Source organism: Amblyomma mixtum, chromosome 3 (genome assembly GCF_055824585.1).
Source record: "Amblyomma mixtum isolate Tamu chromosome 3, ASM5582458v1, whole genome shotgun sequence".
NCBI classification, from domain to species: Eukaryota; Metazoa; Arthropoda; class Arachnida; order Ixodida; family Ixodidae; genus Amblyomma; species Amblyomma mixtum.
In genome coordinates this window covers 96,747,434-96,773,078 of record NC_143014.1, presented here as the reverse complement: position 1 = coordinate 96,773,078, position 25,645 = coordinate 96,747,434, and the positions used below count along the sequence as shown (strand labels likewise).

General features: G+C 45.9%; 2 protein-coding genes across 5 annotated transcripts in view; one reads left to right on the top strand and one right to left on the bottom strand.

Moving 5' to 3' along the window:
* Nucleotides 1-7,676: 7,676 nt before the first annotated feature.
* On the top strand, nucleotides 7,677-8,576 carry LOC149351061 (protein stunted-like). Its single transcript, XM_089580253.1, has 3 exons — nucleotides 7,677-7,880; nucleotides 7,999-8,132; nucleotides 8,503-8,576. The coding sequence occupies exons 1-3, from the start codon at nucleotides 7,852-7,854 to the stop codon at nucleotides 8,514-8,516; spliced, it is 177 nt and encodes a 58-aa protein (XP_089436379.1). The 5' UTR covers nucleotides 7,677-7,851; the 3' UTR covers nucleotides 8,517-8,576.
* Nucleotides 8,577-10,505: 1,929 nt separating this feature from the next.
* The window catches only part of Ge-1 (Enhancer of mRNA-decapping protein 4 homolog Ge-1), a 116,083-nt gene continuing 100,943 nt past the window's right edge, over nucleotides 10,506-25,645 (bottom strand). For 3 of the 4 annotated variants that reach the window (XM_089580249.1, XM_089580252.1, XM_089580251.1), the window contains 6 exons: nucleotides 23,993-24,096; nucleotides 22,130-22,295; nucleotides 21,754-21,970; nucleotides 19,083-19,281; nucleotides 16,441-16,604; nucleotides 10,506-11,609 (listed from right to left, as the gene is read on the bottom strand). In XM_089580249.1, the coding sequence (XP_089436375.1) occupies nucleotides 11,426-11,609; nucleotides 16,441-16,604; nucleotides 19,083-19,281; nucleotides 21,754-21,970; nucleotides 22,130-22,295; nucleotides 23,993-24,096 (1,034 nt within the window). In that variant the 3' untranslated portion in view covers nucleotides 10,506-11,425. The remainder of the gene's footprint in view (nucleotides 11,610-16,440; nucleotides 16,605-19,082; nucleotides 19,282-21,753; nucleotides 21,971-22,129; nucleotides 22,296-23,992; nucleotides 24,097-25,645) is intronic. The other variant, XM_089580250.1, reaches the window with a different exon arrangement.

Sequence of the window (25,645 nt, the reverse complement as noted above, 5' to 3'; positions counted from 1 at the left end):
TAAACGAGGCAGTGCAGGGGGATATGGGCTGGGCATCGTTCGAAGCACGGGAAGCTCAGAGAAAAATACTATATGAAGAACGCCTGAGGAAATTGGACGACAACAGATGGGCAGCTAAGTAAGGTATTTAAATACTTATACAGAAAGAGCGTTGACTCACAGTGGTGGAAAAGAACTAGGAAACTAACCAGTAAGTATGCCGGACACAAGGGTGGAGAATGAACATTAAACTACAGGTTAAAAACGCCACGACAACTGTTTGCCATGGTTACGATGCTGGAAAAGGCAGATCAGGAAGGAATTGTTCTATGATAACTCAAGAGGTAGTGCCCTACTCTTTGAAGCTAGGTTAGGGTGTCATAGAACGCACAGCTACAAAAAAAAAAAATTAACGATGATGATGACACATGTGCCGTGTGTGGTAGATCTGTAGAAACAACTACACCTTATACTCAAATGTGATGGTATCCATCCGGATGTCGATGCAGGCACTGTCACTCTTCCTGAGGCCCTAGGGTTTAGGGATATAACAATGGTCACGCACGTAAATAAATCTGCGGTGGAAGTTAGCAAGAAGCGATTGGAAGATTGGTGGCTGAAAAGCAGAGAGGTGGCACAAAGGTTAAAAGTGTAGGAAGCCGGAGTGAAAGAAAATGGCGACGAAAAGAAAGTGGCCACAAGGGAAAAGGCGTTTTATACTGTTCAAGGATAAAAAAAGTCGTTGTTATGGCTATTTTCACTGCTGATGTTAAGATAGCAGACAAGGACAAAATAATAGCACGCGCAAAATGACAAATGATGATGAGAATCGTAGCAGACGAACAGGGCAACTGAGAGCCCTCAATGGCCAAAAAGCTAATGAAAGTTAGCGCACGTTCCTTCATAGGATTCCGCCATCTGTGTAGGTCCGTAGTTCAGTAGGTCTTACCTAACAGCCACGACAAGCGGTCGCCATGGTTACGGCGCATGCGCAGTACTGTGCGACGACCGCCTGAAATGCGCGGCTGACTATAGTCGGATATAATAATAACGAAGCGGCTTTTCCCCGTCAAAGAACCCCCCAATGGCGTCGGCCGATTCTCATGACCCTGCTAGGGTGACAATGCAGGGAGCGGTGCCACAACTAGGGGTCTATCCCCGACTATGGAGGGGGGGAATATATCCCCTTTCAACTGTCACTCCCTGCATTGTCACGCTAGCTGGACAATGAGAACCGGCCGACGCCATTGGCTGGAGGGGGGTTCTTTGAAGCAACATTACTAGAACAAAATCAGTTTCACAGCTCTGCCCGGAGAGCTGTCCCAAGTGGCGGTCGCGCGAACTAGTGGCGCTGCGATCGAGTCTTGCTCCCTCGTCGCCGCTCGGTGAGGTTCGCTGGCCCTGTTGCGCCCTTTTTAAAGAGAACGCTCGCGACAGCCGTTTTGTACGTGTCGTCCGCTTCTCGGTTAAGTTTAAGGCGAAAGCCTTTAATGCCTCATACTGTCGTTAGCAGCCGTGTCGGCAGATGTGTTCTCGTTTCAGCGTCACTACTTAAAAAAAACTGTCGAGGCTGAGAATCGAACCAGGGCCTTTGGCATTTGAAGTCACTCATTTGGCATTTAAACTAGCCATTAACTCATGACTAGTTAGTTATGATTGTTTAATGACTAACTATCCAGTCATGACTGGTCAGTCATTAATCACTCATGACCTGTTAGTCATGATTGACTAGACATTCATTAACCAGTCATTACTAGTCATGACTGATTAGCCATGACTTACCATGACTAATGACGTATTGGTCATGACTGGTTAGTCATTAAGCAGTCGACTAGTTATGACTGGTTATAACTAGTCATGATTGATTAATTACGAACTAGTCATGTCCAGTTAATGACTGGCTAGTCATGACAAACCAGTCATGGCTAGTCATGACTAACCAGTCAACTACTAATGGCTGGTTAATGACTAACTTGCCATGACTGCTTAATAACTAACCAGTCATGACAATTAGTAATTGGTCATGGTTAGTCGTGATTAATCTGTCATGACTAACCATGACTAATGGCTAGCTATGACTGGTTAATTACTAACTAGTCATGACTAACCATTAATGACTATTTGGGTCATGACTTGACCCATGACTTACTAGTCATGATTGATTATTGACTAACTAGTCATGTCTGGTTAATGACTAGCTAGTCATGACTAGCCAGCGATGACAAACCAGTCATGACTGGTTAATGACTGGTTAGTCATGACTGTTTTGTCATGACCAACATTACTAGAACTGGTCATGACTAGCTAGTCATTAGCCAGACATGACTAGTTCGTCCTTAAGCAATCATGACTAGTTGGTCATGACTAGCTAGTCATTAACCAACTAGTCATGACTAGTTAGTCAATAACCAATCATAACTAGAAAGTCATGGGTCAAGTCATGACCCAATTAGTCATGATTGGTTAGTCATGACTAGTTAGTCATTGAGCAGTCATGACTTGTTAGTCATTAACCAGTCATGACTGGTTAGTCATGACTGGTTTGTCATCGCTGGTTAGTCATGTCTAGCTAGTCATTAACCAGACATGACTAGTTAGTCAATAAGCAATAATGACTAGTTAGTCAATAACCAATCATGACTAGTAAGTCATGGGTCAAGTCATGACCCAATTAGTCATTAATGGTTAGTCATGACTAGTTGGTAATTAACCAGTCATGGCTAGTCATGACTGGTTAGCCATTAGTCATGGTTAGTCATGACGGATTAATCATGACTAACCATGACCAATTACTAATTGTCATGACTGGTTAGTTATTAAGCAGTCATGACAAGTTAGTCATTAACCAGCCGTTAGTAGTTGACTGGTTAGTCATGAATGGTTTGTCATGACTAGCCAGTCATTAACCGGACATAACTAGTTCGTAATTAATCAATCATGACTAGTTATTCATGGGTCATGACTAATTAGTCTCGACCCAATTTGTCATGGCTAGCCAAACCAAGTCGCCCCATAGCCGCCTCGTGTGTGCCAAAGGCCGTGCGGCCAAAGTTGCGTGGAAAGGCTTTCGCCTCGCGCACTTTAGATCGTCAAAGTGGCCCCTGAATTTTGTTTTAGTATTTTGTGACATCGGGCCTCTTCATGCTGACCTGCTTTGCACCGGGATGCAATAGCGGGTATCCCAACGATGACTCCACGGACAGTCATTTCAGCGTTTTTGCAATTTTTTCACAATATTAACAGCCTAATTTCGCATCACACAAACGTTTTCTCCAAGATAACACGCAGCTTCGAAGCAAAAGCTGCCGTAATAGAAGTATTATTTTACTGCAGCCATGTAGAGCGCGAATGCAGCTCGCCAAAACCTCATATGAGCCGGCTTGGGACACTCTCCTCCGCTGGGCGGTATGGGGAGCTGCGAAACTGAGTAGGTTCTAGTAACGTTGCTTTGAAGGGGAAAAAGCCACTTCGTTCTTAAGTTGTATCTGACTACCTAGTGTAGCTTTCGCTACAAAACAGAAAGTCGAGGAGATGAAGAAAGTATACGCCGCACCGCAAATGGTACGCCGCGGCCCTCTGCTACCGCCCGGTTTGTAAATAGCAACTATGATGCCGTTGCTAAGCTGCGCCCGGACAAGATGGCCTCCCGATAGAGAAAAATCACGTGATTTTCTCCACACTTTTCTTCTAGGATGCTGTTTGTGGGAAGGGCCTTTTCCATGGAGGAAAAAAAAAAAATCTCTGCCTCTCCCGTAAACGAGAGTAGAGTAAGCATGAAATGTTTACGGGCCTAATGTCATCTCGGTGGACACCCGAACCGCACCGTACAGGAAGGGAGGAACGCCACCACCCGTTCAGCGCGATGCCTTGCCATTTGAACGCAAGGTTTTTTGAGGAAAGGAAATGGCGCAGTAATTCTCTGCCATCTCGGTGGACACCCGAACCGCACCGTAAAGGAAGGGAGGAACGCCACCACCCGTTCGGCGCGATGCCTTGCCCTTTGAACGCAGCGCTTCTCCCCCGGATCACGTATGACAACGAAGTGTAACGTGGCATTTATGTGCTTTTTGCACGCGTTATTAGAAATCGGAAATTATAATTCCGTGCATTATCAAACCCACAGCTCCACTGATATCTTGATAAACATTGAGAAGGCACTGGCAGCAGTTATTTTTTGTCTCGTTTGGAGACCGACCGGCGCTTGCATGCCGGTCGCGTAGGAGGGCTTAGAGAGTCTCGTTAAATCTCGTTAAGTCTCGTACGGTGCCCGGATGTTCTCGTTTCAGAGCCCGGATGACTGGAATTCAGTGCCCGGATGAGTGGATTTCAGTGCCCGGATGAGTGGATTTCAGTGCCCGGATGACTGGAATTCAGTGCCCGGATGAGTGGAATTCAGTGCCCGGATGAGTGGATTTCAGTGCCCGGATGACTGGAATTCAGTGCCCGGATGAGTGGATTTCAGTGCCCGGATGATGGCTCTCGGTCTCGGCGTGACGTCACCACACTGCCGACAACGGGGGCTAAAAGCATTTCATGCTTAAAAACATACGAAGGAGCGTCCGCCGATAGCCTTGAAGCCTAGTCATAAAATGTGAAAATATAGTAAAAAGAAAAGATTCGGTCGTAATAGCGTGCGATATATCTAACCCCGTTGCGCGCGTGCATGCGCGTACTAGCGCGGCAAACTGACTGCAGCTCAACATATATCCTTGCTGAGGAGGGGGCGCGACGCCAAGCGGCCAGCCTTCGCAAGCCAAGTGCTCGTGACACGGAGGGAAAAAAAAACTGAGGAGGGAGCGTCCGGCGACAGCCTTGAAGCCTAGTCATAAAAAAGGACAGAATCGGTCCCGCCATGATCATTTCACGTGACAGCGTGCAGTGATATATAGCCCTGCTGCACATGCGCGGACAAGCGCGGCAAACTGACTGTAAATCAATCTCCTTGCTGTAGATCTTGGAGGAAGGAAAAAACTTTTCCTCCATGGGCCACTCAGACGCGCGCACATGGCGCGCACTAAAACGTACCAGCACCAAAGCATAAAAGAACAAGCGTTTGCTTCGATCATAGAGTTTCTTACTATTACCTAGAGGGAAAGCTGGCAAGCCGTCTATGGGAGTTTGCATGGAGACCCCACGTGACCACCTCAGCCACCATGGGCGCTCAAAGCATCATGGGGCGGTGAGCTACTTGTTGCGGAACTGTAACTTTTGGCCAAAAAATAATAAAAAAATAAAGCTGTTTGATAGCTACAAACGTCCTAACATTCAATATCTTGTCTAATGATTGCAACAAACGAGCAGAAAAGCATTTAAGTGCAAAGTTTGCCTAAAATAAGACATGACTAGCTTTCCTATTGGCCAAGTGATGAACACTAAAAAAACTAATATTTCGTAATTAACAGGCGCACTTTTAAAAGTTAATATGTTTTCAAAAAAAATGTTGTTGTTTAGATACTTTAAGAGGTTTTTTAATGGCATTTCGGAAGAGTAAAACCTTTATTGGCGTCGGGTGTCGTCGCGTCTTCACTACTATGGCTTTTGCACACTGCGTTCGCGCGAAAGTCGTCTGCGCACACACGAACTACGTTTTCGGAATGAAACGCCTTAGTACTGCCACTCTGTGTTCCCGAAAAACTACGACTGTGCCGCAACAAGTAGCTCACCGCCCCATGATGCTTTGAGCGTCCATGTTGGCTGAAGGGCAGCGCCGCCAGCTTTCCCTCTAGGTAGTAGTAAGAAACTCTATGGCTTCGATAAAAGACCGACTGGGAGAGCGAAATAGGGCCTTTCGTGGGTTGCAATCTTTGAGCAGCCCTAAGGACGGAACAAAATGTTTTCTTTTTGCCTCCTACCTTGCCTATTGGCGTTAGTGCGTGTTTACGCGGAGATTCTGGCTGTCCTTGTGCCTTCGCTTCAAATAAACGTCAAATTCGCCATACGCCCCAAGTATCAGGGGTACTGCGAACACTGTCGTTCAGCTGCCTCTTTTTTCCTTTTAATTACAAGTACACTATATCCATTCTAGTACACTATATCCATGCTTCACGAGCACTTGGCTTGCGAAGGCTGGCCGCTTGGCGTCGCGCTCCCTCAGATTTTTTTCCCCTCGATCAACTACTATTACTATCACTGTAGTTAGAGAACACCCTCCACACCTCCATGACCCTCCAGGCCTCTCCCGAGTTTTTCTTCCTCCATGTTTTTGGTGGAGCTGTGAAACTGGCTTGTTCTATGCACTGATCTCCACTAGGGAAGCTGGATGCCGCATCGGGCGCCCGAAAGTGAAGCCACCGGAAGTAAGCGGCCTTGTCCCGGAAGTCAGCCTTTGGCAGTGCATGAAACCGGAGCTCAGCACGGTTTTTCAGTTCCAGTTTTGTTTTCCCACTTAGCATTTCGTCTTTTCGCCGTTCTCGTCTTTTTCCATGACAATGCCTACCTTTTGCGCCGCCAACTGAGCGAGGAGACCAGCGAAGTCTTCGGGAAGGACGTTTCAAAAATAAGGGCCCATTGCATTTCAATGGGGCGACAATAGCAGACGACAGGACGCCGCTACGCACAGCAAGTATGGAGCCTCGTCTACTCGGCTCGGTGTCGTCTCGTTTGCCTAGCTTCGCCAACTGTGCTCTTTACTGCGATGCTTGTTCCCACGCTCAAGCCCAAGTTATGCTATCAATGGGGGATAAATATAAGAAAGAATAGGTTGAAACATTCACCAGGCAGCTTACTTTGCAGCGACCATTTTACCGAATTAAGTTTAGACCGAACCGGAGCGAGGGCTAGGCTGCTATCTTGTGAGGTGTCGACGGTGTTCGGTTGGTTCACATTAGCGCCTCCAAAAGGTATGGTACTGCTTTTTCGACGGAGCGTGTCATGTACTGTTTCGTGTTGTAGCAAGTTAAGCCTGAATGGTCTTTAATTCGTGGTGCTTGGTGCAGTTGACTTCTAACAGCGCTTCTCACGCGCACTGCACCATTCGCCTTTCTTGTCAGTCGTTCCTCTCGTGCTGTGCCTCTTCTTTACTGCACGAAAATTCGGTTTTAAGGTGACCTAGCCTCATAGTCATTCCACTACTTCTTCTTTACGCTCGGAATACACGAACCAGGCAAGAACATAGTGTTTAATGCACGTACCCCCTTGCCAAGACAGGGTGAGACCTGCATGCCTGTTTTCTTCGCTTTCGCAGAAATTACAGGGTTCTGCACACAATGCTCACATTTCTCGCGTTCAGCTTGCTTCTTCCTTTCATATAATAGCAGACATCACACGAAAACAACGCAAAAAACTGAGAACGAAAGGGCGAAAGACACGACTTTTTGCATTGAAATACACAGCAGACACCCGACTTCCGGGACAAGCGGTCCAACTTCCGGTGGCTTCACTCGCGCTCGTCTCGGAAAGCGGGAATGCGGCATCCAGCCACCTAGTGGAGATCAGTGGTTCTATGTAGTAAGGTTGGTGCGTACTGCTACAGTGAACTAGAATATTCTAGTTCACTGTAGTACTGCTACATGAGGGGCTAGGATTAAAATAAAAAAGTTAATATAAAGAACAGTTTTTGATAGAACAGAAAATTCATACGTAGAAAATAATATTCGCCGCAAAAAATCGAAATAAACACCGAAAAAGCACGCCGAGTTTTCGAAAAATAAAAACCGAAAGTCCAACTTGTACTCATAATATGTAAAGAACGCTATGGCGTAAGGGGGCGCTGCCTTGGACATGCGCACGCAAAGGCACTTCGCGCAAAGCCTCCTGTAGCGTGCACGAATTAGTTTTTTCGATTGTAGCCTCGTGGGCCTGTGGTTCCTCCTGCAGCATTTTACGCTAAGCGCACACTTCTTGGGAAGCTTGCACGAAGCCGAGCCGCCGAGGATGACTTACTGGAGAGCAGCAGGCCTCACGTGAGTGTTGCACTTCCTTTGCTCCTTTTTGCCAAAGTTTGGCCAGCCGTGACCACTTCGCCCTTGAGCATGCTAGCTGTGTATAGGCATTAGGAACTCATTTCTGTGCCCTTTCCAGTTACCTACAGTTTTCTTCAATAGCTGCGAGAGCAGTTAGGAACTCTCTCAAGAAAGAAACACTACACTTATCTGCGGCGGCTGGTTCGGAGTCGACAATAAAAATGGCTGCATGGAAGGATGGAAAGCCTATCAGTAAGTTCACTTTTGTTTATGCGGCGTGTACGCCGGAATGGCACGTACAGTCTTTGTCAAAAGTAACCAGGCTGCACGTTTTTCTTCTCAGTCTTATATTAAAGCTATTATGCCAGCCCTCAAGCTCTAAATCCCTGTATGGTAAGAACAACTCCTGTTCTTAACTTCAAAAAACTTACTGATATTTAGGGAAGTCGTGAGGGCTGTTAAACGAACGAGAAGCAAGCCATGCAGCCTGGTTACTTTTGACAAAGACTGTTGACTCCTTGCACCCCCCCCCCCCCCCCCCTTTTTTTTTTCCGCTGCGAATTGTGAATGAGCCGGCATGTGCTCTGGTGCTGCTAATTGCTTTTTTTTAATTAATTTGCAGAAAAAGAGGCGTGAAGAACGGATGGGCCACCACAGGACAGTAGTAATAAAGGCGGAAGGAACTAAAATGGCTTATTTCTGGGTTTGAATGTCACGTGGTAGTAGGCGGGACATGGCATGGAGAACTCGACGCCCCTCGCTGAAACATGAATTTTGCATTGAGATCAGTTTGTTGAAACTGCCGGAGATTGCTGCAACCACAAATATTGTCTTGCGAAGCAGTAGTATATTCCAACCAGGAAGCCAAAATTCATCCAGACCAATGCCTCTTACCATTGGCAGGGGGCCCAATTGCATACCCTTGAATTGATTCACGAGGCCACCTGGGCCTCGGGTAAAATTTCTGTATTAGGAGCGGCAGTAGCCTCGAAGCACGAGCCAGCTCGGTACACCTTATATGTACAGGTTGAAGCAATACGAGAGTGAAGACTGGAGTGCACTGCCTCCGTGCTTTGGACACTGTCGCATAGGACCGATGAGAATGGGCAGCACGAGGTGCATGCTTACTGGGCAAGAGTCCTTCCCGCGAATTCTTGGCGGCTGTCGGCGGCAGTGCTTCACGAAGCGCGAAGGCCATGTGCACCCGGGTTCTGCCATATCTAAAAGAGAAATTCAGGGGGGCTCTTTGCTGATCTAAAGTGCGGTGAGGCGAGAGCCTTAAGCGCGGTGTTGCTGCTTGTGTCACTGATGTGTGGTTAAGATGTTAAGCTGGGCCTCTAAGAGTGGAACGTGACAGCGTCTTGCAGCGTTGCCAGGGAGTCCAAACGCCATCGCCCGTTCAGCTCTACACCTTGCTCGTCGGTAAATTGGTTTTTGAGGAAAGGAAATGTATCTCGGTAGACACCCAAGCCTCACCGTAACTGGAAGGGAGGAAGATGGGAGTGAATGAAGACACTGTATTCACTAGACGCGCCTTCGCTCATTGCAAACCATGGAGCTGGCATGGCGGAGTGGTTAGCGTGCTCGTCTCGCACCCCCGAAGACCCTGGTTTGATTCCCCAACTCGACCAGTTTCCTAATCGTGTTCAGATATCATTCGAATGCCATCGATTAAGCATCGATTGGCATATGTCCATATAAGGCACGCAACCGAAACGCGGACACATTAGCCGACACGGCTGCTAACGACAGTATGAGGCATTAAAGGCTTTCGCCTTAAAAACCAAGGGTGGGCTCCACTTGTTTAGACCATGGGCCTGGGCTTCACGGGCTCTGACCACTAGCCATGTTTGGCCAGTTCACCAATCTGGAGAGTGGCCTCCCATGAGGGAAAGTGATGGGTTGAGGAGGCATTCCCTCAGGTAGTGCAAGAGGATGGCCAACAGATGCAGCAGAGTGGGAGGGTCAAGGTAGGTTGGTAATGGAGTAGGGAGAGATGTACTAGTTTGTCTGCAGTTGCCTCCAGATCGCACATTTTCAATCTAGTGTGTGGCGAGGCAGCTTTGTTAATAATGGGAGCAGTTTGGTGGTGTGTAGGGGGCATCAGCCAGTCATTCTGGGCTTTAGAAAAATCTGTAGTAGGTGTTTATGTGCTTGTCTTTACTCGTGTCTTGTGTAGGGCTAAAAACTAAAGCTTTGAACATACGTTAACAAGTGTCGCAAAAAGGTTCTCAAGTACAGCCCAACAAATCTGTGCATCAGAGTGGAGCACAGACAAAATATAAATTTTTGGTTAAGTGTCTCGTCTCACACAGCACCAGAACAGAGTGGCAGTATTGGCGGCACAACACAACGACACGTATTGCAGTGGTATATGCGCCTACTCTCAATTACTGGTAGTTGCATACAAAACTCTGAATCAAAACTGGAGTCTATCAGTGTCAAAAGCACAGATTAATTTGTTTCTGCACTAATTCAATCAGGATCGAGCTCGCGTGGCCATTGTGACTGACAGTACTGAAAACCTATTTGTGGCAGCAATGCTTCTTGGTAATATTTTGTACATTGAGCCCCAAAACCATTATGCAGCGAACCATTTTTTCGCCTTGATGAACTTCACCAAGGTATGAATAAATAGAAAACCTTTATTTCTATTGAATCAAACAAACAGCACTCTGAACAAGACAAATGGAATGAAACATAAGGCGAAAGAAAGCAAACCTTCAGCTTTCTGACATTTTTCAACTGCAATATGGAGAGTTTCTGAAGTAGGAATTGGAGGGAAGAACAGCAAGATTGAAAATAGACAACTGAAGTTGAAACAGAAAAAAAAAAAAAACAAATGGTAGTGTGCACATCAGGTGGAAGAAATGGCAGTCAAAATTCAAATAAGAAATCAGTTGCAAAATTTTTGAACAATGTGTTTTGCTGTGTGGCAGGAGGCACACATTCACTAGATCAAGAATGCCATGAAAATCTAGCCTTATATTAAACTTCTGTAATCCTTTAGTCATTGGAGTGCTGAAGGTCGGCAGTAGAACCTTGTTTACAAAGAGACAACACACACTGTCAATACACACTCTGTCCATGAAATGTCAACTAATTCACAAGGCTGCGTCAGTCAGCCTGCAGCAAAATACAACATGAAAACCTACAGCCTGTAGAAATTTGAAATGCCATCAAAGCCTATGGTGCTGATGGCAACAATGCAAAACGAGCAATACTGGTGCTCAAATGTACAGTGGTATGCAAAAACAGTTGTGCCTTACTTAAGTCAACACATCTTGAAATGGGAAGAAAAAAATAGGAAGTAGGTTCACACCCGTATTAACAAGGTTCTACTGCAGCAACACCAAGCAGCTGCCTTATCACACGCTTCTAGTGCACACACCCATTATCAAACTGGCTGTGATATTGCTACTACCACAGACAGTACCTCTCAAACTGTGCAAACCACAAACATGCCACGAAGCCTCGTCCACAAGCGACCTCAACTGAGATGAACCCTGTGGCTCCTCCAAACGCCAAAGACACCGGCTGGACAACTAGCTGTTGAGCAAGCTCTGGGTGACCATCAGCAGGCGCCTTGCCATGCGTCCCAGGTCATGTGAAGCAGTTCCCATGATAAATTTGTTGAGCTTGTGGCATAGCTGAGACAGGATGGCTTTCATGTGCTCTTTGGTTATCGCATTTTCCTTGTCCAGGCTAAGCACAGCTTCTTCCAGGTACCTGCCAACAGGAAACAACAATCATAAGAACTTCTTGTGCCAGATAAGATTTACAAGATTTACTGCAGGGATTTCGGTATTTAGTGAAATGGCCATGGCCATTTCTGCTGATGAACACTTAACTGTACACAAGGGGGAATTCATTATCACTGGTGCATTCCATGGCATACACCCAATTTCACGCTTAGTGTGCAAAGTTGTAGCAGCTATGCAAGTAGTGTGCCTGCAAAGGCTGATATATATCACTCTTACTTCTCGAAGCCTCGGTGAGGATTCTGATGAAAACATGGAGCAGTACAAAATGATGTACTCGGCATTGCAAGTCATGGACAAGGCAGCCTGGTCAGTTATTCAACCCACTGCTTATAATTTTCACTAATGGTGAACTACTGTTTGGGCATGGTGGGGTTATGCAGCTTTTTTTTTTTTTTTAGCTGCCTTAAAAGAAAGCGTGTGAAATTCAAAATTTACCACTTTAAAGGGGAGCTACCAGAGTGCCCCACAATGCACTGTCAGAGAACAAACTTCAATTATCACCAGAATTATCACTTCAATTATCACCGTTCGATAGGAGTTAAAGTAAGTCAAAGGCGAAAACTGAAGCACAGAAGTCGAGGCACAGTAAGACGGTGGTACAATTGGATTAGCGTAGTTCTGCGTTTTGAGGCGTTACTCCACCGCCTTACACGCCCCTGCAGACTGGGAGGCTCCATCTCCTAGTCGCCTGCCAGCGAAGTGCCAGATTTTGTTGCTGTCGTCGTCCGCTCGCGGCAGCTATTAAGTAGGTTTCTCCACTGCATGTAAGGACGCTGACGCAAAACAATGCATAAGTGTCATGACAACGTGTCATGTTTTGGCTACTGTGCCAGTTCCACTGCTGCTGTCAATATGCCAGCCACGATGCCTACCCCTTCGCTCAACCCAACGCAGCAACCCAGTGATCGCATAACAACCCAGTTTTAGGAAGTGAACTTTCACTGGTGCTTTTGTCTGATTGTTCCATTATTTAGCCTCGATTTTTTTTTATTGGTGATAAAGCAGCAATTCATTCTATAAGCAGAGCTCTAAGAGCTACCATATGTGCATTAATTACTGGCAAATAAACTGCTCGTGCAGTCAAAAAGGACAAAATAAACTCAAGTGATTTCTGACAGCACGGGAATACAGTTAAAGTTTGTACTTCAAGGGACCAGGAAAAAATATTAGAATTATCCAAAAGTTCGAATTATCGAATGACCCTGAAAAAACAAAAACCGTTTGCGTCATGGTAAATTTATTTGGTGAAAGACTGAGCAATGGTTGCTTGCTTTTGAGATGAGAACAGTGTGACAATTGACTATTTTTAGCGGTGAAACTACTGCACTGCGCACCTCACAAGCGCCAAGGCCATGTGTGAGGAGGCTTCACTGCACAAACATTACGAGCATGCAGTTTTGAGGGACTGGAAGAACTATGCGGACGGAAATGCGGACGGAAACGGGGATAGAAAAGACTAGCGAGACGGGATAATCAGTGCTCGAAACGGCGTGCAGGTGGGCTCGGTTTGCTGGCTGATGCAGGCTGGCATGAAGCTCAGAAAAGCAAACCGAAACTATGTGGCGTAGTTGTTCTTGCAGAAAGGGCCTTCCATTCGTTGTCACACCTGTCGCTGTGTGTACGTCAGAGGTGCGTGAGCGACTTTGCAGCATGGTATTCAGGTTTGAATAGGTCCTGCTGGTAATATCAGAGCCAAGCAAAGGTTGAAGCCCTTTCTAGTAAGCGAAGAGAAGGCGCGGCGCGGGTGATGTTTTTTACAAAGCACGGATGAGGGCACTGTAATTGCGGCGCATTCGGACGCACGAAGTGCGCTGTCATGTGGTATTTTTTAAACTCTGCAGGCTTTCATTTTTCCTGAATAAAAACGCTTAAGTTTTTTTAAAATCATATCAGCGTTTGAAAAAGTCCACAGCATTTTCAAAAAAGAAAAACCAAAAACTCCAATTCCTAGCCATAAAGGATACCTAAGTGGGGTCTTCAGTATTTAGGCCACCTGGAATCCTACAACATGCGCTGACTTCGGATATGAAATAAGCATTTCTGCATTTAGCCTCCATCAAAATGTAGCCGCCGCAACTTGGATTTGACCCTGTGACTTTCGCCTTAGCCGCTGGATGCCATATGAAATACGCCATCGCAGTCCATTCAAGAGCTGACGTAATCTCATGCTCAAAAATTCCACACCAATCACTGTTAAATTTAAACTGCCCAGACATTTCGCACCTCTTCTTCCCCCTAGGCATTCCAGTGATTTGTGCTAACTACAATCTTACCCCAGAGATCTAGATGTAAATCATCATCATCATGCCTCACTACGCCCATGCAGAGCAAAGGCTTCTCCTATATCTCTTCAATTAACCCTGTCCTTTGCCAGTTGCAGCCACCCTATCTCTGCAAACTTCTTAATCTCATCCACCCACCCACCTATGTGCTGCGCCTGCTACGCTTGCCTTTCTTGGAATTCAGTCCATTACCCTTAAGGACCATCACCCTGCCCGGAAGCCGTTGCGGTACACGCGCAGCTTAAAGCAATTAATGCGCAACAGTGAAATTGCAAAGCCAACAATTGGCAGTAAATGGAGATTAAAAGGTGATGAAAAGGCACGCTCCTGTGTGGCCCGGCAGACTAGGTGTGAACTGAGCAGCAAACAGTCCTACAGTTTCGGAATCCGGCGTGATGCATGTACATTCCGGAGCTGACCGGAAGTTTGCTTTCGAGCTGTCTACTGTTCATCTGGGAAAGCAACTGTCAGCGCAAGCAAGCCGTTAACAGTGCGCAATTCAATACTTTGTTAGTGGAACAAATTTAAATGGAAATCAACAATTTTTTTTCCTACACATGCAGCTCCATGGATCCTATTGGGAACAGGCATCGGAATGGGGCAGGTAGTCAAACCTCGATATAACGAACACGGATATTACGCACTCTTTGTAAATATTCTTGACTAATTCATGCAAATTTTACTTTATATATTGAACGCGGTTGGCCATGAAACGGGTATATCGAACTACCCGGCGCCAAACTTAGGCCGTTCGGATGGCAGGCGGCAGGCTTAGCCGCACTGCACAAGTGACCGGTGGTGATGCGGCACGCGTTCGCACCAAGGTTTACACTTTCATCTCGCACTCGCCAACAGCGGCGTCTAGGGTTACAGTCCGGCAGTCAGCACGCGTTCACGCCTCTGGTATCCGTTGACAGCGCCATGGAAGCAGCACTGGTGGTTGTAAGCATGCAGTAACAATCCTGCGCTCATGTCGGCTGTCGCGGAGGTGGTGAAAACGGCGGCAGCTTTCGCTCTGATGTACCGCTTTCCACGCGACACGGCTGTGATGCGGAGAAGCCACAGTAGCCGGCGCTTAACCTGCGCTTGCGGTGCTGTGCGGGGGAGCCCACCTAACTGGCGCTCGTTTTTTTGCGGTCTTTGGAATAGCCGCAAGCGTCTTCGAAACGCCACCAAAACCTGGGAAAACATCTATCCGCTTCTCTTGTAAGGATCGCCAGAATTGCTGTCCTTTCAATGACTAAATTGCACCGCTATTGCGCGCGTTTCGGACGAAATTTTATATTACGAATTTCGGCTATAGCAAACTGTTTTACAATTTTTTACTAGTTCCCTATAATGAGGTTTCACTTACTATCTGCGGCTGTTGCGTTTGTGCGAAATGTCTGCGATAGCATTTTCTACTCAAGACGAGCGGCATATCGCTAGATAAAGATCGGGTATGTGAAACACGAAATGACCATCGGTGAGATTTGAAAGAAGTCGCATTCGAAAAGATATACGAGGCATTGGAAGACCGTGAATTTGATAAAAAAAGTGCTTGTAGTCTACATAGACTAGCTTGGAGCATTTTCTAAGTGCAAAGAACAGTGAAGAAAGATTGGAAGATATGTTAAGGAACTGACAAAAAAGCGATAATCTACTGCATGAGAAAAAAATAAAAAGTAAACAGGACTTGCATCGCTATGTATCCTTCCTTGTTTCTTTCCTCAAGCCAGGGTAGAGCTGCTCGATCCTCCTCCACTTCAAAAGTGCATTCAGTCCTAAAATGTTACTTACTTGAGAATTATGTGCATTGCTGCATCACAGGCCAATTTAGAAGCTACATGACTCATCACGCAAGGAACGTTTGTGGCACAACTCAATGCATGTGAATGCAAGGAAAAGAACCAACAATCGGCCCTGCGGCCAGCCTTGTGAAAGCTGGCGAAGGTTTTGCTCGTCACTGCACTGCATGGCAAGATTCAAAATACAGTAGAACCCCACTATAGGTTTGGTCTATGGGGGTTTAACGTCCCAAAGTGACTCAGGCTATGAGGGACGCCATAGTGGAGGGCTCCAGAAATTTCGACCACATGGGGTTCTTTAACGTGCACTGACATTGCACGGTATACGGGCCTCTAGAATTTCACCTCCATCCAATTCGACTGCTGTGGCCGAGATCGAACCCACATCTTTCGGGTCAGCAGCCAAGCACCATAACCACTGAGCCATCGCTAGGGCGAATCAGCTTTGTGTTGTGCTACTGCGACAGCCTTTTAAGCAAGAAATGTTAGTTATATTGATTTTTATGGCGCAAAAGCAACTGAGGCTATGCTGCGCCAAACACAAGGTTATTTAAGCAAGAAATGTTAGCACCTTTTGCTTTCCATGAAACATTAGAAGCTGGCTACTACTGGAATGAATTGGAAAGACAAAGAAAAAGGGACACCTATTACAGTCTTATTACAGTGTCTTAGCAGTCTCCAAGCAAGAGTGAAAAATAGTTTAAAAAGGCTGCAGCTAAATACTTGCTTCAACTTAATTTCACTGCTGGATGACAGGTCAGCACAAAGTTGCTGGATGAGAGACAGCAGAACAGGCTGCTGCAAAGGGCATGGATGCTGGCCAAAGATGCTCTTGGGGGAAACCATCTCGCACGTTGATACAACTGTAGCCAGGTCAGCCACAGACAGAGCCTGCACAAAGTCAAAAGGTGTATTATGCATAAAAACAGGTAGGGAATGGATTCCCTGTCACTACATTAAAACATACCGCAAGAGCAGCTGGCATGCTCAAACATGCACATGTGCGAAACTTAACAGAAACACAGTGGATGAACCAAACAAGTGCATGAAGGGCGGTGAAAGGATGCAATGACAATAGCGTACAGAGTATTGGATCGCTCAGTGAAAACTGAAAAATTATCTCTGGTAAATTTCACACAGAGGTGGCATTTAGTAAGTTTTTTTTTTTACTGCGTTTGGGTCAGGTACTTACCGCTCATGCAATTTGCGCCCATGTATAATTTGCGCACCGCCAACTTTTAACCGAATAAAAAAAAAAGTCGGCAGAGACACTTAAGACTGCTTACGTGTGAGAAGGCGTAAGCCTGGCCGTTCACTTAGTGAATGCAGTAACCGTGCACTGCGGTGTGATGTAACCAGATGCCATGCAGCTGGCAATCTGACCTCTACATGGCTTTACAGAGACACCACTGCGCGCCGCTGCCGCACTCCTTCTGATCTGCACGCTATCATCGTGAAGGCAGTCGCCGCCATACCGCAGCACACGTTAAGGGTATGATGCGAACCCTAATAGGTTAATGCCCATATATGCGAAACCGGTCTTTCTCTACTTCACATTCATAAGTCCCTGGGAGCCCTCATACGACTCCTGGCGCTATGGTGCAGTGGTTAAGTGGTGCACCACTGCCCTGGGATAGGATGGCAGGTGCTGTCACCGGTGGGATTTGTGAGAATCAGGTTGCTCTTCCTGAGAAACCTCGTGCAACCGATCATTAACTTAACCGCCACCTGCCAGGTTTCATGAGGATGCCATCTTTTATGGGTTGGGTACCTTTGTTCGCTCACTCTCACGCACGCACACTCGAAAACTGGATGAGTGCGTGGGAAGACAGCACTGGTTGGTGCGCTCTGCAGAATGGCTTCCGAACAACATGACACCTGGAGAACACCCTCTGCTTGCTAACAGAAGACAATACAGGTGTTGTCTGCAAGGAATACTACTTTTTAGCCGCATGCTGGACCTTGTAATACCACAAGTAGATCAATCTGCTGCGTCGACTCTGCAGTGACAACACAGTTGTTTCCTGTTTTGGTGGTGCCTGGTCATAGCCCGTGTCTGTGGACAGGAGCCTCAAAAAAGGCTGCCCACTCACTTCACTGCTCTATACAATGTGCGTTGAGAGGCCTTGAATGCACCTTGCTTGAGTCAGGCTTGGGTTTCCTGTTCCACTACCTCTATGGAGGAATGGAGGAATACCGGACGCTAGAATCCTGCCAGGCCTGGCATATGCCGGCAACCTGGTGCTACCTGCAGAGAATGTGGGCGCCCTCTAGCAGCTGGTCACCCTAGAGCTGCCACTATGTTGACCGACTGGGGCTCCTATTCAGCTGCAGCTCTTAGGTACACACAACGGTGCTGAGGTGACCCAACCTAAAGGTGATGCCATACTTCACGCTACCAATTACTACTACTACTACTACTACTACTACTACTACTACTACTACTACTACTACTACTACTACTACTACTACTAAGGGCCCATGAGGAACAGCTGCTGCAAGACTGCCGGACCAGAAATATGTTGCGGTGCCACTGTACACACAGCTGCAACAGGTACAGGCGCGGCCATAAGTAAACAGAGCACGCTATTGCGTTCGAAGTGCAATCACGCTTTCTCCATTGGTAATGAAGAACCGTTTTTTGTCTACAAGAAAGCCCACCAATCTCCTCTACGAGCATGCGCATACCATTGCTGAAAATTTCAATTACGTGACGCATGAAAAATATTCGAAGACAGTTGCGTGCTTCGTTTACTTTTGTCTGCGCCTGTACATGCTAGTCTGTGAAATCTGGAAAACCGCACATGCCTTAATGTTCGCAAATGCAGTGCTCTGTATGTCCACACCACACCACAACACACTACAGTAGGATACAACTTGGGAACAAAGCAGGAAACACCCCTCAAAGGAGGCTTCCCAGCAAAAGGTGTTAACCATTTGTCATGATGTCATGGTTAATCTGCTAGTTCGACATCGTAGGGGAGACCCCGTGAAATCGGAAGGCTCCGTGAAATCGAATTCAGCGCGACATCACTCCAATCGGTCGACGCCATTGGCTGGAGGACCTCCTTTGAGGGGTGTTTGCTGCTTCATTCCAGAGTTGTATTCGACGACTATAGCACTGCAAAACAACAAATATCTACAGTACTCCGTCTGACCCAGACACTCAATTACAATAACATTAACATGCAGATTCTATTTTCATGACACTGCTGCAGAGGTGATCGCTACACCAGATTATCAATATGCTTGGGGGAAAAGAAAAGGAAGAAATAAAACAGTAAAACAGTAATATCAGCTGAAGGGTACTTTTACTATAACTGGCCCTGCAGCAGTGCAGGGAAAAAAATAAAACAAGGTTGCACTCACCTGCTGGAAGGCCATATTATACTGGCCCTGGCGCATGAGTAGTGTGATTTGCTGAAGCACAAGATGGGGATCAGCAAAAGGGATAGGAGTAGCCATTTTCGAGCGACTTGCTGCACCTTCTGCTGCGGCTGCAGCTACAGACTCCTTCAACACACCATGAATGTCCTCCTTCAGGGTGTTCACTAACTTTTCCTGTTGCCTGCAGATAGTTTTATACATACAAGCATTTGAGGCAATCTCAACACTTCTTGACATTGCAACTTCATGCCAGCAAATGATTACAGATTTGCTTTCACTACACTCAAAACATGAATACAGTAAAAGCTTGTTAAAAATCCCGATAATTCGAACAGCCAGCTTGGTCCTGTCCAACGCCCATGGAAGTCTATGGCATCATATGCTCCCTAATTCATACACTGCATGTCTCGCACTGATTAATTCGAACAGGTTCCCCAATGGAGGCCGCGTCCAGGTATGACCGACATGGCAGGAGATCGGAGAAATAGCCGTAACTCAAAACCTCATGCATGCTGAAGGGTCATTCGTGCATCTCTGACGTGTGCGCGATGGCAGGTATGACAACGAATGGATAACTCAGTCTCCAAGAACAGTCAGAGAGCTTAGTTTCAGTTTCACTTTCATAAGCTTTGCGCCAGCCTGTAGAAGAACGGCTTATCCAACCAACCTAACCCACTTAAGCACCGTTTCAGAGATGAATGGCGGACTGCTGAAGTTGTCATTGACCATTTTTTTTTTCTCACCGCTTCAGCACAGCTGAGCAGTTCCCTTTGCTTCCGTGGTGTCGTTTTTACAGTGTACCGAAACAAAGCGTCAAAGCATATAAGAGGCTGTGGCCAAAACTGCGCGCTTGTCACATGCCGTTCACCATTTACGCGGCAAAGCCTCTTCAAGCACGATGGTGCCGCTTATGATGGGTGCGACGCGTTAGCAGTGGAGCTCCACCGCATCGCACTACCACCGTGAAGGATGCGGAAGGCCCTTAAGATTTTGGAGGAATTCTGCTTCGATGCTCCGAATGCATGCAGGCCATAAAGCATTGATGGAAACGTGAAAAATAGTCATTAACACTCTGCTGCAACCTCAGAACCAGGCAACTATTCCCCAGTCTTTTACCAAATAAATCTGCCATGATGCAAGCACTTTTTGACAGTTCTTTTGAGGTCATTCAATAATTCATACTTTCGGATAATTCGAAAACATTTTTCCAGCACAAACTGTGATATATACCAAACACACAGTAAAACTCTCGAAAAAATATTAATACAAAAAAGATTATCTATGTACTGAACTCTGTGCGTGATGTGTCAGCACATGGTGATGCAGACGCCCGTAGCTCTTGTCCATTACTTCAAAAAGTACAGCTGAACCTCGATTATCGTATCTACTAACGTCATGAATCTACTTTTTTCTCCAGGAAAACTAAGTTTATATCAATTTAGGTAGAAGGTTCATTACGAGGAAACAAACATTTAGATTTTTTTGCGCGGTTTGAAATTTCATCATACATCCACCTGCACACTTGCACACCCGTCCGCCTGTCCATCCATTCATACATCAACAAAAGCACACCGTCAGCTGTGTTTGAGTCGCTGATGTTTAGCATTGTTTGCTTCGAAAGGTGTTTGCTGTATAATGGCGTGATTCAACCATTTTGTGATAGTCGAGGCACCAGCCATGGTGAATTAAAGTGAACATGGGAACACCGGCCCTTCCGGATAGCACCAGTGTAGCACCACACCGGCCATGTAAGACTGAATTTCGCCGGTGCTACACTGAGTGGATGGCTGCAGGCAACCGCGGAACAACTCCGACAGGGCGGCTGAAGCAGGCGCCCCTCCAGCAAGCGTGCACTTGGATTCTGCACGCGTGGCATTCGTTGCCAGCTGACACGTCTCAAAGAGTTTTAGAGTCATGGGGCTCTCGAACGCCATGGACGGCACAGAGGACGACCAGCTTTCGGAGCATGCCAATAAGGCGAGCTCGTCCAGCAGTGGTGAGATGAGCTGAGCTCGTCTGACGGCGATTAGTGCGAAAACGGCGAAGAATGGTGAAATAAAGTGTCCACATCTGTCGCCAGCTTTTCAATTATTTGACACAGTAGTCGCAGTGGTACCACAGTGCGTTAATGTGTAGCTAAGGGTCTGATTCACGTGTAACCCGCACCGGAGAGAACTTGATGAAAACAAGTGCAGCTTATACACAGAATATACAGTATGTTTGCATGTGCGAGTGCGAGCACCCCTCCTTGCTGCATCACGTTGCGTCGCGATCTGTCGACTTTGTTATCGTCAGCAGTGCCAGCCAATCGCGCCGAGATAACGCGAACATGCTCCAATGTGGCCCTGAAGATCGGCATGCAGCTTTTACGCCAGGAAAAAAAAAAAAATCTCATTTTTTCGAGGCGAAAAGTAGGGGGGGGTTCATTATGCGAGTGGGTTCATTACGCGAGTATATACGGTATTAAGTGATGATAAGGATGAAGTGTAGGCAAATAAAGAGCATATCACAGCCTACTGCTAGACATTTACTAGTTGTTATAGTTGCAAAAAAAATCATGCGTAGTAAGGGGTATGTGATGTCTGACAGATCATTAAAACAGGGTCTAACTGTAACAAAGCAAATGAGACTGCTACATAAATAATTGACTAACCCAGCCAGTGCTTGCACAAGCCCTGTTTTAAGGCCTTGCAAAGCGTTGTTCACAGCCTCTTCAAAAGGTGCCCGAAAATCTGGCGGCACCAGTGCTGCCTGGTGGTCCCGCAAGAAGGTTTGCAGGCTACGATCCACAGTTGACTGGACATTTTTCATAGCTTCAGCTGCTTGTTCATCATTATGCTTATCAATATGCTCCTGTGCTTGATGAAGAACTGTAAAACAAAACAATACAAAATAAAAAATGTCACAAACACAGACACTTTTATGTTTTGTTAATAATAGAAAAAAATTTTTGCAAGACCATTCCAGGTCACTTTTCATGACTCAAATAAATAAAAAGTCACAAAGCTGCAATAAATGCAAAAACTTACACTCACAGGTACCCCTTTGGAAAACTTCGTTGAGCTGCGCGAACAAGTTCTGGCAGAGGCGGTCAAGAGATGGCATCAGAACATTTTCCATCATGTCTCGGCATGTCGCTTCCACTTGGGACTGTATGGCAGTACCAGTAGCTTGTGCTACTGCATCAAACATCACCTACCAGAACAAGAGAAACAAAACGCACACAGCTGGTCATGATTAAATCCATAACAGCAAGAATATATGCACAACTGAGGCACATGAACATTGGCAAGTCCCTTACAGCATAGTACACTGATGTCAAAGTTTAGAATGAATCAAGAACATAAAAAAAACAAGCACAAACGAATTGTCAGTCTTCCATGAGGTATTGTACACAAAGAATTTTTTTGCATATGTGGAACTAAAGCAAAGTACACCTGCCAATGATTGCTGAGAAAACAATGGTGTGGAGGAGGTATGTGGTCAAGTTAAGGCAAGTCTTGAGTATATGGCAACTGCTGTTTGCCAAAGTTCGACAAATTTTGTTAATTCCAGCACAGCACAAATACTGGAAAATTAAACACTCTTTTGTGAGACCTAGACTGTTATGCAGAATACTGACATGTAAATAACAAATCAATTGTAGGTGCACATAGTGACTATGCAATTGCAATGTGAGAGCCCACTGATGCCCACGGCAGCTACCTGATTACATGCTGCAGATGGAGGCTATGGGGGAGGCCGTAGTGAAGGGCTCCGGAAATTTCGACCACCTGGGGTTCTTTAACGTCCACTGACATAACACAGCACACGGGCCTCTGGAATTTCACCTCCATCAAAATTCCACCGCTGCAGCTGGGATCGAACCCGCGTCTTTCGGGTCAGCAGCCCAGTGCCATAACCACTGAGCCACCATGGCAACTATAAGAAGCAAAGGTATGATCGCTTTGTGTACTCCATTAGTGAGCTGTAAATGTCATGCAGGAGACAACGCTACTGAAATGTTTACTCACTACTTTCAGCTGCCCCTTCAAAATATGAACACTTACACGCGAGAACAGCTTCCAGACAAATTCTGTACATGAGCATATTTACTACCGATATGAAAAGACACTGTTGGGAAGCCTGCGAAGCATGTCTACGCACACACGATGCTTCCATTTTGTCAATAAGTGTGTGCTGCTGACTGCACGGTAAACACAAAAGCTTAAAACAAAACAAAACAAAACAGAGCAGTTCGCACTTCTCCCAAAGACATTTTGAAAGGTCATAAATGGATTCATACGGGCTATTACGAGAGCTGACCGCAACTGCATTGCAGTGATGGCACCTTTCCAGCATCGAATTCCACCATTTTCACTTGTGAAGGCAACACTCTCGGATATGAGCTGCACTGTAGTGATGGGCTTTGGACTGCTTTTTGGCTAGGGTTCATATATACGTTTTTTGCATTCTGCCATCACTGAAATGCACTCGCTCCAGCTGGAACTGAAGCCCCAAATTCATGCTCGGCTATTAAACACTATGATCACTGGACGTACATTGTTCTTAACTGTCCCAACTCTTTTTTTCATTAGACTAGGTACACGTGCATGAAATTTTATTTCCATATACATTAGAAAAGCCATTCAAGTTCAATGACACTGAAATACACACACTGAGAACACTGCAAGCTAGCCAAAACTTTGTATTACTTTCATCAATGAGAACTACCAAGTTACTCTAATTTCATTTCCAAAATTGAACTGTTGTATAAACATGTTTAATTCTGTCCTTTTGTTGCCAGGGTAACATTACGCAAGACCAAATTGTGCAAAATATACTGTTTGTCGTAACAGAACTCCTTGACCTCAAAAAATATCGTTTTAATGTCCAAAGTGCACATCACCAACCTTGCTTTTGACTGCTTTGATGGTGCTCTCTCTGATGATGGCTTCGGTTGTTTCCAGTCTCCCAGAAATATCACACCTTGTCAAGTCAATAACTTTAACAACGGCTGAAAATAAAAAAAACTCTGTACCTCTGACTGCATCATGCATTATTAAGAATTTGCATGCCAAAGCAACACTGAGCTATGGGCAGCCTCACTGTAATGCTCCACGTTAATCTGAACCACTTTTGTTTAACAATGCACGAAAACCCCAGCACTCCCCAGCGTTACGGTTTCAACTCCAATGGCATACAGCGGCAAAAGCCGAGCCCTGTGAACTGGTCAGCAGCCAAATGTCATTCATAGCCACTGAGTTGATGCAATGGGGCAGTGCCTTGAAGGGCAACTGAAGAGGTGTTAAAATTCAAAGAATTTGAAGAGTTCGAATCTGTGAAGCTTGCAGGTAATGCATGTGAAGCCTTTTTGTGTTAATATTTTTAATGACGAATCACCGATTAAACCCTTGTCATCGTTCAGGCTTCAAATTAACAATCAACTCTGCAGAAAACAAAACAAAAAACTAGCATTTTCTTGTTCAATGACTAACTGCCTTTTCTCCCCCCCCCCCCCTTACACACATGCACACACGCACGCACGCACACAAAGTTGTCCAGTGTTTCTGGCTGGTCGCGATTCCTTCTAATGCGAAACTATTATTTCGTGACACTGAACTTGACTTGCACCTTTCATGGGCTACAAGGAATGCTACTGGCAACTATATCTGGCTTCCCTTGAGGGGATTGGGTAGCTGCCATGGTGTTGGTCTGTGTACTACAGACTCCACTTAGAATCCTTATGCTTGGAATGCTTGCACCATGTGCCCAATATGAGAAAGCCAACTGCAAATTTGCTTTTTATAGGTGATAAAGGCTGGACACATAATAAGGTGTACATTGAGAGACCATAAAAAAACTAAGTGCAAAGCAGCAAAACATTCGAACCGAAAACAGCTTATATATGTCCAATGACCTGGACAAGGATGATACTCAAATTAATCCGCAAAGAAAGGCACACGTGAACCCTTTTTTTCATGCAGGACCGCAGAAATCCATTACACGTAACTAATGCACCTAACTTTCTGGGGTAGAATTCAGAACAAAGAATCCGTAATACTCAGCAAGGGGCTTAAATAATGCTTCACAATGCACTTCTTGTTAACATCTATTAGAAACCAAGGTATGAACATATGGTCGAGCCCAGATATATCGAACCTGGATATTACTAATTATTGGACATATCAAACACACTGATTATCTCCTTGAAAATCCTGCGGTAAAGCACAGGAAAGTGGCGCTGTACATCGAAGCCAATTTTGCCGGTTAGTCGATATATCGAACTGTGTGCGGCACCTCTACGAGTGGCACTTTTCCTAGATGCTCTTTGATCACTTTTCGGGTACGGAGATGAGTAGCCTGTGCAGCCTTGGGCATCTGCTGGCAGCAAGTGCTGCTAGCAGGTGCCCAAAGGTGCGCAGATGACCCATCATGCGCTAAGAGTTATCAAAGGGTACCTGTAAAAGAAGCACCACTCGCAGGGGCAGCTGCAGCGCTAGCTGCCACCAGGTGCCCAAGGCCGGTAGGTGCAACTAAGTGATAGCTGGAACCACACGACGAGA